Here is a 12500-nt window from a genome sequence, read left to right on the forward strand (position 1 = left end):
TTCTAGCACGTGCTACATGCATAGCCAGGTTCCTCTGTCCATAGGATTCTTCGGGCAAGAATACTGGAGTGGGATGCCATTTCCTCTTCCAGGGGATCTTCCCGACCCAGGGATTGACTCTGCGTCTCTTGTGTCTCCTGCATTGGCAAGCGGGTTATTTACCACTAGTGCCACTTGGGAAGCCAAGACAAAGCCTTACCCTTTCCGTGCACTTGCTCTGATGACCAGCAGGGCTGGTGTGCCTCAGGTTCTCGCTGCACTTCTAGCCTGTGATGGTATTTTACTCATAAAGGTTTATGGGGGAGTGGCACTGTGTGGGGAGGCCACACAGGAGCTCTTAGGTCCAGTGAAAGCCCAGCCAACACCCCGGTCAGTGTTCTTGCTCCATGTTTCGCTCTGGCTCGTCGTGAGTGTAGATGAGCTGGCAGCAGGGAGCAGCAGGCACAGGGTCGAGTGGGCACAGGAGGCCTTTCCTGACCCTCAGTGTGTTTTCTTGATGCCTCCTTCCTGCCCTTGGTTGTCGAGTCTCCCTCCAGGTGACTCTGCCCGCCCCTCCTCTTATCCGACCTTCGCTGCTGCCACCTTCATTTCCTTCTCACCCACAGTGTTGGGTTTTCTTTTGTTTGACCTGATGTAAGTTTGTGTTGTTAATTGAAGAATTTGCCCGTCTTCCTTCTGTCTTGGTTCTCCCAGCTTCTTGTCTTGTCTTGGTTTGTACCCGCGCTTCTTGTCTCTTCCATCATGAGCTCTGTGGCCTCCCAGGGACAGGCCTGCCCAGACCCCGCAGGACTGCTGTTGCCCGAGGACCGCTGTGGTTCTCTGTCGGCCTCTCTCAGGACCCTGCTCCTTCCTCTGTTCTCTGTGGTGTCAGCCGTGTGCTCCACACCTCCCCATCCTTCCCCCAGTCCCACCAAAGAGGCGCTCTGTTGATTTCACATGTTCTTGTCTCAGGGCTTGGTCCTAGTTTGTTTATGACCCCCTTGCCATTGCCCCTTGGTTTCTGTTTGTTTTTCACCCTCGGCCTTCACAGGAGTCTGCGTTTTCCTAACTGATGAGACCACAGCAAATTCTGTCCTACAGCTTACTCCTGTTCTCTGCCAGCTTGCCAGAAGTCAATGGTACCTTTTTTCGTCCTGGTACTAAACCCGTATATGGCTCCCACCAGTGACACCCCACCATAAACACACAGGCACACTCGGTGTCGTCTTCATGCTCCCTTGCCTTTCCTATGAAGGGCAAGAGATTATCCAGCGTCAGTATTTATTCCCCTAAACCAGGCTGAGTGAGTTCTTCCCTCTCTCTGTACTTAAATCTAACCCTTCCAAGCTAGAGGGTTGGTGGCCAGTGCAGGGCAGTGATCTTCCAGTCCAGGGCCGGCTGGACCTCGGCTGAGCCAGAGGAAGCCTGTAGCACTTCAGCCTTGCGTTTGAAGGTGCTCCAACCAGGATAACACTGCGGGCCCATTGGGGCTGCCTGCTGCCCTGCCAGGGAGCAAAGCTGCTCTTTTTGGGCAAGGCCCTTAATGCCACCACCAGTTTCCTGAGATCACTGCTGGGCTGAGCCTCATATTCCCCTTTCCAGAGCAGCAGACGCTCTGCAGACCTGGGCTGCTCCTGTTTCTCAGTCACAGGACAGTCGTGAGGGCTGAGGGCTGCCTCCATCACCACCTTCAGGGAGGAGACGCGGCTTTCCACGTGGAAATGAGCTAGGAGGTCTCACCTTCTCTTGGACCTTTGATGTGTGTTCTCTTTGGATATTTGAGATGTGGTGTGGGGGCAGATTCTTTCACTCTGTCAAATCCTGGTCCTTTTTTTTTTTTTTTCTTGTCCTTTTTCATGCTAAGATCTTAAAAGGAATCTATATATATATATATATATTTGTTGTTTAGTATCTCAGTCATGTCTGACTCTTTTGTGATCCCATGGACTGTAGCCCACCAGGCTCCTTGTCCATGGGATTTCCCAGGCAAGAATACTGGAGTGGGTTGCCATTTCCTTCTCCAGGGGATCCTCCCAACCCAGGGATCGAACCCACATCTCTTGCATCGGCAGGAGGATTCTTTACCACTGAGCCACCACGGAAGCCCCTTATGTATGTATATTCCAGTATTCCTCTGCCCAGACTCCTGTCCTTCCTCATACTGTTTTAAACACATAATTATTATGTATACATTAGCTATTAGAGTCCATTATTTGGACTGCTGCTGTTGCTGCTAAGTCGCTTCAGTCGTGTCCGACTCTGTGCGACCCCATAGACGGCAGCCCTCCAGGCTCCGCCATCCCTGGGATTCTCCAGGCAAGAACACTGGAGTGGGTTGCCATTTCCTTCTCCAATGCATGAAAATGAAAGGTGAAAGTGAAGTCACTCAGTCGTGTCTGACTCTTAGCGACCCTATGGGCTGCAGCCCACCAGGTTCCTCCATCCATGGGATTTTCCAGGCAAGAGTACTGGAGTGGGGTGCCATCGCCTTCTCCGGACTAGAATTCCTTAAAAACATCTTTACTCTAAGAACTTGGTCCTACGGGTTGTTGTTTTAAACTTCATTTTGATCTGTTTTATTTTTTTTTTGTAGAGTAGCTATTTCTGATCTTGCTTATTTTCCTGTGTCCGTCTGTCCCACCTGACAGACGACTGATAATCCAGGGAGTCCTGGCCGCTGCCGAGGGCAGAAGGCCAGTGTACAGTCATCCCCCTTATCCCTGGCTGTGGTTTCCATCGTTTCCGTGACCCCAAGATCAACCACAGTCTGAAAATACCTACAGTACAGTGAGATGCTTAGGGAGACCGCCAACTTCACATAACTTTTATTGCAGTGTGTTGTTATCATTGTTCTGTTTTATTCTTAGTTACTGTTGTTAATCTCTTACTGTGCCAGATTTATAAGTTAAATTTTATCAGAGGTTTGTGTGGGCAGGGAAAAAAATAGTGTATATATATATATGATGTAGAACTGTTCTCGGTCTCAGGCGTCCACTGGGGTCTTGCAGCGTATCCCTCACAGATAAGGGGGGACTGCTGTCGTTTGTTGATGAGGTTGAGCCCATCTAATGGGGAAATTGGCATTAGGAGCAGTAGTGGTAGTCGTCGTAGTCATGGTGATCAGTCAGTGAATCAGCGTAGATATGTTACCTTGAAGGGAAGATCATCTCCAGATTTATTACCTTCTGGTAAGTAAACAGTGTGATTAATCTTTTTATTGCAGGACTGTGTAGCTTTCTCTTGCTCCTCTTTTTGAAGGAAGCAAAAGGCGTTTAGGTGAGCGATCCAGAGCTTAGAGGGTTGTGTTAGGCACGCTGAACGCTGGTTTTATAAAGTGCTGCAGAAGCCCGCTTGAGATATGGATGACATGACTGCTGGTTTTCAGTGACCTACTTCGGAAGCTCAAAGGGGGAAAGGGAAAACTTCCTGAGCTTGGGGGCTTGGGGGGATATGTGTCATCTGGTGTTAACCTTTCATGCATTTCTCAGAATCATCGACAGGCATCTTGTCCCAAGGATCTGGTGTTTCAGTTTAATTACAGATGTTAGTGAATAAATGCTCATAAGCTACTTATGAATTGTAGGGATTTTGGAAAGCAAGAGGCTGGACCTCGTGAAGGAGAAGACCATCAACCAGACCATCGGAAACGTCGTGTACTACGCCGCGGACTTGCCCATCTGGTGGCAGGTCCCGCAGTACGTGCTGATCGGTGTCAGTGAAATATTCGCCAGCATCGCAGGTGAGGCTTCCTCCGGTTGGGGGCGTCTGTGTCCAGTCCCCTCGCTGCATGATTAAGGCCGTGCTGGTTCCTCCCTCGTTAGGCCGTGTCGAGACGTAACCGCACGGTGCTTGGTGGGTGTTGGTGGGCAGGTGCGGTTCAGAGTGTGAATCGGTGAGGAAAGGGTGACGTTATGGCTGAGGCTCCCCTTTCTTGGTGTGAAAGTAGGATTCCCACAACACCAACATGAAGATGACCTGCTGCAGTGCGTCCGCAGGAGACAGGAAAGGAGAAGGACGAGCCCCGCTTCAGGGGCCGGGGTTTGGCTGCCTGGCCTGGCACTGGCTCCCCAGCCCTGCAGCCCTGCTGCCGCAGCCAGGCCTCAGGCCCCTCACTGCCCGGCTCTCGGTGTCTGCCTGTAGATGTGTCAGGGAGAAACCTCATTTATAAAGCGTGTTCTCACAGGCCTCTCTTCCCTGTTGCTGAGGTCCCATGGTGGCATGTGGATGAGTGAATTCTGTGCAGGCCTGTTTCCCGCTGCTGGGAGTGAGGGAAGGAGGAAATGAGTGATAACCAGAGACGGCCGGGCTGTGGGCGGCGGCTTTCCCCTCTCCTCCCCTCCCCCTGTGCTCACGTGGAATTGGCTCATGAACTTGGGAGGGAATAAATCAATGAGGCCGGCCCTTCCTTTAGAGCCCAGCGCATATCTCCATGTCTGGGTATCACGGCAAGAACTGGGTTATAGATGCGCCTGCCAAAACTGTTCTCAAACACCTTGCCTTTCAGGTAGAATTCCTAAGTAGATTTCCCCATTTTAGTGTCAGAGGTTCATTTGCAAACTCACATCAGTTAAGAATGTAGGAAATTTGGCTTCTTCAACTTCTTTCCATGAGGAACAGGAAATTCCAAGAGCTGGCAAGTCAAATGCTGCCCTCTGATGTGAGCGTGGAGGTGACCACCACCTCTTGGGGTTTCTAGGGGCTGTGGTGGGAGACTAGCAGCCAGCCGGGGGCTGTCTCACAGCAGATAGGGGCTGTGCCCAGAGTCCCAGGTCCCCGAGGGCCATGGTGCGGAGGCAGCGCTGTGTCCTCTACAAAAACACTCTTCATCCCCCACCCCCCCAGGCCTGGAATTTGCATACTCGGCTGCCCCCAAGTCCATGCAGAGCGCCATCATGGGCTTGTTCTTCTTCTTCTCTGGAGTTGGGTCCTTCGTGGGCTCAGGACTGTTGGCGTTGGTGTCCCTGAAGGCCATCGGGTGGATGAGCAGCCACACGGACTTCGGTAAGGATCCCCCGCCACCCATGCCCAACCATCAACAGTGAGCAGCATCCAGAGCCCCGGCCCTTGGGTCACGTGGGCACCTGGGACCGGATGCAGTTAGTGTCTCTGGGCTGGGTCAGGAGCCCCACCCTGCTCCCCAAGCTGCGTCAGACCACCCCCTCACCCCATTTGCCCACGTCACACACGATCTCCCGGAGACTGGTGAACCTCTCCTGCCAGGTCGGCCTTGACCACACCCCGCCACCCGCGGCCGAGTGGCCGCTGTTTGTTCCCAAACCTGTGATGGGTAGGCTGCCTTCTTTCTCAATCGTCAGGCCCAGCACTGTATTTTATTAGCAGGCAAATAAAATCTGTATCACAAATTCCCCTTCATTTATCTTAGTTTTATGTTTTTTTTCCCTGACAGTACCTTTTAATTTCTTGCAGTTAAAATAAAATAGACAATAAGTTGCCTTTTTAAAAACAAATATGACTCGTGATCAATCATAATGGAGTTCTGCAGCCATTGCCAGTAGGTGGCATCTTGAGCAAAATCACTGGCGAGGGATGAGAGCTCTGCTCTTTGCAGATTGATGTCGCCTGTAAACGGACCCAGAGGTGGAAGCGTCTTTCTTCTTTATATGTTTCACCGGTAAAAAGCACCATTGCTTTTGGTTGCTTTTCCTTGTGTAGTTCTGTGGTATTTGCTGTCCCCTGGTACTTTTAGGTTGTAAATCCCTGTGGAAACCTGATGCAAGCCTAAAGACTGTTCTCCAGAAATGGCAGAATTCCAAAAGCCCTCCCATGATGCAGTTAAAATTCCTGTCCTGAGGTGAGAGTTTAGGTCCGAGAAGCCCTGATAAACAGAAACCAGAGCCCCATGGTGATGTGGTCCAGCTGTGAGCACCGGGGCTGTGGGGGTTGGGCAGGCCCAGCCTGGTTGTGGTGAGGAGGGGCCGCCCCCCTCCCTGAGGGTAAGGTCCGGTTACACAGGGGTTCTGAGAGTTCTCCTGGGTTCTTGGTGTCACAGAACAGACCTCCTTCAAAGACTTGTTACAGAGATCAAACCTCTGTAGTTCTTCAGATGTAGCTGCTATTTCTTAGTTTTTGTTTCATTTTTAAGTGAATCATAAAGGATTGATTGGCTTTGGTCATCCTTGATGCTTTCCAGTGATTTGCTCCCCCCACTGCTAATTTAATAACTGTGGTTTGCCTGTCATTCATCCTTCCTTCTGACAGGTGATTTTAATACTTGCAGCTGTGAGGGTCACCTCCAGCGCTGATGCACACAGAGACCGGTGCTGGACCTGGGTCCTGTGTGTTGATGTTATTTCCACGAGAGGGAGGCGCCGGTCGTGTGTCCTGGATCGGCTGCCCTGTCTAGGAGCGCAGGTGGTCTCCCGTTTCCCTCGAGTGCAGAGAGCTTGCACCCCTTCTGCCTGCAGCCCCAGGAGCTGGGTGCGATGACGGTGACGCAGGAGGGCATGGCAGGGCTCCCTCTCAGTTAGGGGCAGGGCTGTTGGGGCGGAGATGGGGGACAGGATGGGACCGGGGCACCCCACTCCCACCCCCAAGCTGTGCCACATTCTTCTGGAGGAGGAACAGAGGCCAGCTTCTCCATGCCCTCTGCTCCACCAGTGCTCAGGTGGCGGTGGGAGCTGACTCAGTGCTTCCCAGCAGACGTGTGGATCACTTCCTGTCGGGTCCCTGGGCTGTGGTCTGTCTCTTCACTGTGTCCCTCTCTCCCCATCCTCTGCCTGGCCTGCTCGTCTTTGTTGTGTTTAGACTGGGAGCCACATCTATGCTGTGAGGGGCTCTGGTCTTGAAGTGCGCAGCTTGGTGTGCTCTTCATCCCGACCCAAGTGCAGGACGGCTGGAAGCCTTCCTCCTGTTCTTGCTGCGTTAAGCCCCCAGGCCCCGGCAGGATGAATTGCTGTGATGCCAGCCCGCTGAGTCCTGTCGCCTCCCAGTCCTCTGCCGCGGCCGGCGTCTCACTCAGCGCTGTGTTCTCTGAGTCGTCCCCAGTAACTGGTTCTTTTGTTGTTTTTGTGGAGTATCTATTGTACAAATAAGTCACAGTTCATTTCTCTGCTGTGCTGTGCATGGGTGTTGCGGGCGTCGCCAGTTGGAGGCTGTCATGAATAGAGCAGCTGGGAATGTTTTTGTGCATGTGTTTGGTGACACGTGAGCTTGTTCCTTGGGGCCCAGGAGTCTGTCTTATCAAATAAAGAACACCCAGAGTTTACCACCTTCATGTGCAGTTACCTTCTGTCTGATAAGAGGCCCAAGAAAGCAAAGGCTGATTGTGATAGCTTTTAGGTGGTGGACCCGGTTCTGAACACCCTTCCTAGCCCAGGCTGAGACTTGCCCTGACAGGGAAAACACTGTGTACAGTCTGCTCGGCCTGCCGGCTTTCAGCTCTGCTAGTTTTAACCTCCTGTGTCGTTTGGGGAGGTGAATGTTTCAGGATTGGCACTTTGGCACCACCCAGCAGTGCCATGGTGGGCATGGGCACACCAGGCTCCAGGAGAGGGGGTCTCTGTCCAGGGCGGAGCCCCGCAGGCAGTGAGGACCTAACCATGGCTTTTCAGTATCTGTTGAATAAATAGTAGAAATTCTAGGTATTACTGGATTTGTTTCCAAAGCAGTAAACATAGGAAATCGTTGTCTTCTACAACCTGAGTGAGAATTCTTTAAAAACATGTGAGTGATTATTATGCAAGCACGTGTATTATATCTGTTCGTTCATTCTGTTTAATGAAAGCAGTGTTGAACGTCTAATTTTAATGAGTGTGTGTTCAGATAGAAAAAGGAAGTTCCAGAATAACCCAGCCTGAGGGAGACCTGAGAGGGAAGGAAGTCTGGTGTACCAAGTAAACAAAGTGGAAGTGCTCGTGAAGCCCGGCCGAGAGAACCACGGCTTTCTTCCGAGACGCCCGCTTCCTCTGGACACCTTGCTGATGGACACGTCTCCCCGCCCCTCTGCTTGACTGTGTCAGGCCCTTTTCAGTTGGTGACAAGCGGTGGAAGCGGTTGTGGGGACAGCCGTCTGCAGGGAGCTGGGGTGACCTTCGCCCACAGCCCTGCGTCTCCACGCCAAGGGGCCATGGTGGGTGGTGCTGTGAAACCTCGGTTCTCTGGTGTGCAGACCTGGTACCCCAGACCTCCATGAAGACTGGGGCTCCTCACGGGTACTGCTGAGGAGGCGGCCTTCCGCCCTGGGCACTTCTCATGGCAGCGCTGTTGCTGCCTGGGGGCGGGGTGGGGGGCTGGCCACCATGTTTTCGCATCTTACAAACGAGGAGACTGGGCCCAGAGACCACAACACTGGGTTTGAGCCTGGTTGGTTGAGCTCTGAGGTCCATGACCTTGACCTCCGCCACCTCACGGTTTGTCAGGAATTAAGTGGAACCTTGCGCGTAGGACGCCTGCACGGTGCTCGGGCATTCAGTATGTCAGCTCTTTGGCAACCTGAAGTTTTTAAGGAGAAATTTAAAAAGCAGATTTGTATCTCCCCGTAGCATGTGGCTTGTGTGTTCAGCCGCCTGCCCTGGCCTGTGAAGGGTACATTGGAGTGTATCTGATGTCAGGTGACAACGCAGGAGTGCAGGAGTCCAGGACTCCTGGGAGACATGATGTCCAGGCCGTGTCCTGGGCCGCTGAGTGGTCTTGATAAATGTACAGACTCTGGACCCAGGATACCAAGACCCTCCGCTTCCAGACCTGACTTGGGGACAGTCAGGCTCCTTGTCTGTGGAGCAGGAGAGGCTGGTGACAGGGCCCCAGCATGGAGCTGGTGTTGATGTACAGTCAGCTTCATGGTGGCTCTGGGAGCAAGGCACTTGTGTACTTCAAATTAGGGATAGAATATTCTTCTTTCGATTTTTTAAATGACAACATTAAAAGTCACCCTGACCTTGGTAGGAACCAAATTAAAGAAATTGTAAACTTTCTTTCTAAACTCTTGTTTCTTTTTCCTTTCCTTCTCTCCAGGCAACATCAATGGCTGCTATTTGAACTATTACTTTTTCCTTCTGGCGGCCATTCAAGGAGCCACCCTCCTGCTTTTCCTTATTGTTTCTGTGAAATACGACCGTCAGCGGTCGAGAGCGAATGGCACGCCCGCCAGCAGGAGGACCTGATGCTCCCGCACCCCTGTCGGGTCTGTTGGACGGACAGATGGACGAACGGATCCATGGGAAGGGACTGTGGGGGCTCAGAGAGTGGATGACTGACTTTCCTGAGACTTGGCGTGACACCGGGATTGGTCTCTTCTCTTACCGGTAGCCTAGGTGAGTGCTTCCCTGCGGTTCATCTCCTGCCGTCTGGGCCTTCCTGGAGCAGATGCACAGGCTGCCGCAGGCTTCTCGCCACCGAAGACCCTGGTTCACCCTGCAGCTGGTCTCCTCTGGCAAACACCCGCAGACGCTGACACCGAGTCTCTGGAGACGACACCCATGCAGGTTGGCATCCCAGTATTTTAAACAAGTATCTCATCTCCTTGCCATAAAACCTGCGCTCACCGTCTTCTTCTTTCTTGATGAATAGACACCTGTTTCCATTGAGGAACAGGAGGATTTGTTAAGAAACGAAAGGGTGGTCAAGTGCCGCGAAGGTTTTATAGAGAAGTCCTGCTCATGGTTTCTCTCCTAAGCCACAAATCTTGCCAACACCAAGTTCCTCGGTACAGGCCGGCGGTGAATGCATTTTATCTGCTGCTGCAAATAGTGCTAATATTTTAAACTGTTGAGATCGCTTTCCTGTTGTTTCCTTAAGAACATGATGTTGTACTAAGAACTATTTAAGACCATGTGTTCATCTCAACCTGTGACGCAGCCTGACGTGTGTTTTAAAACCTCGCCTAGTCAATGCTCGTGTACGATTTCACTGTGGCACCACTGAGACTGAAGACCCGCTCTTGCGGGGGAAGGACCTCCGCTGAAGGGCACTGGTGCGAGCGGGGACGGTTGGCAGTGTTCACTGTGAGCCTGAACTGTCGACAGTCGCTGGCTCTGGGCGGTGGGGGTTTCTCGTTTTGTCTAATAAACTATTCCTCATTTGTTGCTGTGCTTTTGGTATAACTTTATTATAAAAACACCTTGATTTTGAGACCCACTGACTGCTTCTCTGTGTGCTCTGTCCACCAGCGTCACACGTGTGCGTTTTATGTGTGGACGTCGTGTGAGTTCCTCAGCTGTCACGTAGACCGTGTGAGGGGTCCTCAGGCAGGAACTGGTGCAAAGTCTCAATAAAACGCCTGCTCCTGCTGCAACTCTTTGACTGTCTAGGAGAGTGATACTTGCGCCTGCTCTGTACTAAAATACAATTTTATATTATTTATGTTATTTTGTTTGGAGAACAAAAAAGCAAACACCTTACTCATCTGGGTGTGAGTTTGTATTAAAGATAAATAAGGGTTGGAAAGCCCTGTTCTAGGAAATAAATACACCATCTTCCAGGAGTATAGTTTCAGCCTTCAGGATCCATTACATATTGAAAACCATTACCTCATGCTGTCAAAAAATCACATTTTTTTCTGTAAGGAATCGGGCACAAAAGGGAAAGGGGTTGTGTGATGAGAGCTCAGCCTGTCCCTGGGCTCTGTGTGGTGGGCGTGCCCCAGGCGTGTGGAGGCGGCATGTGGGGCCCACGTCCTTGCCCAACCTCTGGGCCTTACATGGGCTGGGAATCTGTACAGGTAGCCAGGTACACCTCTCCTGTTAAGGGGAAGCTGTCTAGAAAGCCAGTCGGTTAAAGAACTGATGGCCTTTTAACTTTCTACCTGAATTTAGAGAGTGTACCATTGTGGTTGCTGTGTAGTGCTGAACAGCAGTTGAATAAACAAATCCACAAAACCAGTATGCTGTCATGGGGTTCTCATTAAAACACATGCCTGCCCTGCAGACCTCGCTGTGGGTCTCCAGCCAGTGATCGTGTCCTCCATTGGAAGACGCTCGTCTCTGCTTTCTCTTCCTTGATGGTGGATGAAACTGAGCGCTCTATTTCTGCTCAGTCTCATGGGCGGGTTTAAAGAAAACGTTGTCATCAGGCTGAGTTCTTTGTCAGGAGCTCACGCATCTCCAGGTTTCTCATGGAGCTCGCAGGCTGCTGTCCGTCTTTCTGGCTTCACGGGCGGGAGTCCCACCTCTGAGGGGCGACTGGAGCATCTCTACCCACCTCAACATCCGGATGTGGAGGTGGCCTCTTCTCGGGAGAGCAGGGAAAGCACAAAATGATACATATAACACTGCAAAGTTTCAAAGCAACAAGTCCTTTCAAAATTACAGGGGGCCTTTTATGAAACCCTGATCACTTCTTAAGTCCAGGTAATAAAGAATGGATGATCTTCAATATTAGTGAACTGTTCCACTCGGCGCAAAACAATCCCGTCGCTTGAAAAAGCGCATTAAAGAAGAGCAGAGTGCTGTGATAATCCAAAATCACCACACAGTTTATGGGCATCTTTGAGTAGAAATCATTTGAGCAGATACTTTCAAATGTTCATTGCAACACCTTGCTGTTTTGAAAATAAGGCCTTTTAGGGGAAATAATACATGTTTAAAAAGTGCTTTTGGAACTAAGACAAATTAAGGGAGCAATACAAAATGCAAAGGAAAAAACAAAACACCTCCAGACTGCATAAGTGGAACATCAGCATTTGCTAACTTCCAAGTGGGCTAAGAGGCACGCACCTTGGAAAGGAAGCCAGGCCAGGGCCAGGGAGTTGCACCTGCAGTCTCATCTATGTTAGTGCCTCCTCCAGACCCGAGCGCAGGGAAGAGGGTCTAGGGCTGACAGCTGAGCAGACCCAGACAGGAGCGACTTCACCACAGCCAAGACTCCATAGTGACGATGACCCGACAGGAACCACATTCTCTTCCCAGTTCCAGGCTGATTTTCCGGCGGCTCTGCCTCCTGGCAAAACAGGTTGAGTAGGGAGTGGAGAGGAAGGCACCCAGCCATGGTGCTCTAAAGAAACGCATGATGAAGCCCTGGATCTTGGGACACCAGCAGCAGAGCTGGAGGTGGATGGGCCAGTCAGGATCTCTCACTTGCACAAAGTTCTACGAATCCTCCCCTAATGCTCAGAGCTGCAGTCATGAATTGTTCTTAAAAATAGATCCAGTATCTTAACCAAAGTGGCTTCTGCCTGACTGACCACAGAATGTGGGCAGGAGATTCTAGGGCGTAGGTGATGCTTGAAGCCTCGGTTTGTGAGAACACAGAGAGAAGGGACATAATGTGGCTGCTCTCGTGCTCCAAGGTCAGAGGGATGAGGGGTGGGCACGTCTCCAGAAAGAAGCGGAGACAGACACCAAGTCTCTCCTGCTGAGCAATGAGTCAGAGGTGGGGACCCTGGTGACCACTGTTGAGGGCTGGTGTGCTGGAGAGGAGGGTCTGCAGACAGCCGAGAAGGGAGAGCTAGGCACCCATAAAATGGCGCTAACTTGACCCTGAAGGGAACCAAAGACAATAGGTGGTAGCCAGGGAGCCAAGTCGGAGAAGGCAGTGGCACCCCACTCCAGTACTCTTGCCTGGAA

At 51.5% G+C, this 12500-nt stretch overlaps 1 protein-coding gene across 3 annotated transcripts in view; it reads left to right on the forward strand.

Moving 5' to 3' along the window:
- Positions 1 to 10075, forward strand: part of SLC15A4 (solute carrier family 15 member 4) — a 29245-nt gene extending 19170 nt beyond the window's left edge. For all 3 annotated transcript variants that reach the window (XR_015143977.1, XR_015143976.1, XM_086345973.1), the window contains 3 exons: positions 3563 to 3718; positions 4822 to 4980; positions 8953 to 10075. Coding sequence is in view for 1 of the 3 variants with exons in the window: in XM_086345973.1 (XP_086202099.1) it covers positions 3563 to 3718; positions 4822 to 4980; positions 8953 to 9101 (464 nt within the window). In the remaining 2 variants the exon portion in view is untranslated. The remainder of the gene's footprint in view (positions 1 to 3562; positions 3719 to 4821; positions 4981 to 8952) is intronic.
- Positions 10076 to 12500: the final 2425 nt, after the last annotated feature.

Source organism: Bos grunniens, chromosome 17 (genome assembly GCF_055505025.1).
Source record: "Bos grunniens cultivar Pamir isolate PY7600 chromosome 17, Bosgru_T2T1.0, whole genome shotgun sequence".
NCBI classification, from domain to species: Eukaryota; Metazoa; Chordata; class Mammalia; order Artiodactyla; family Bovidae; genus Bos; species Bos grunniens.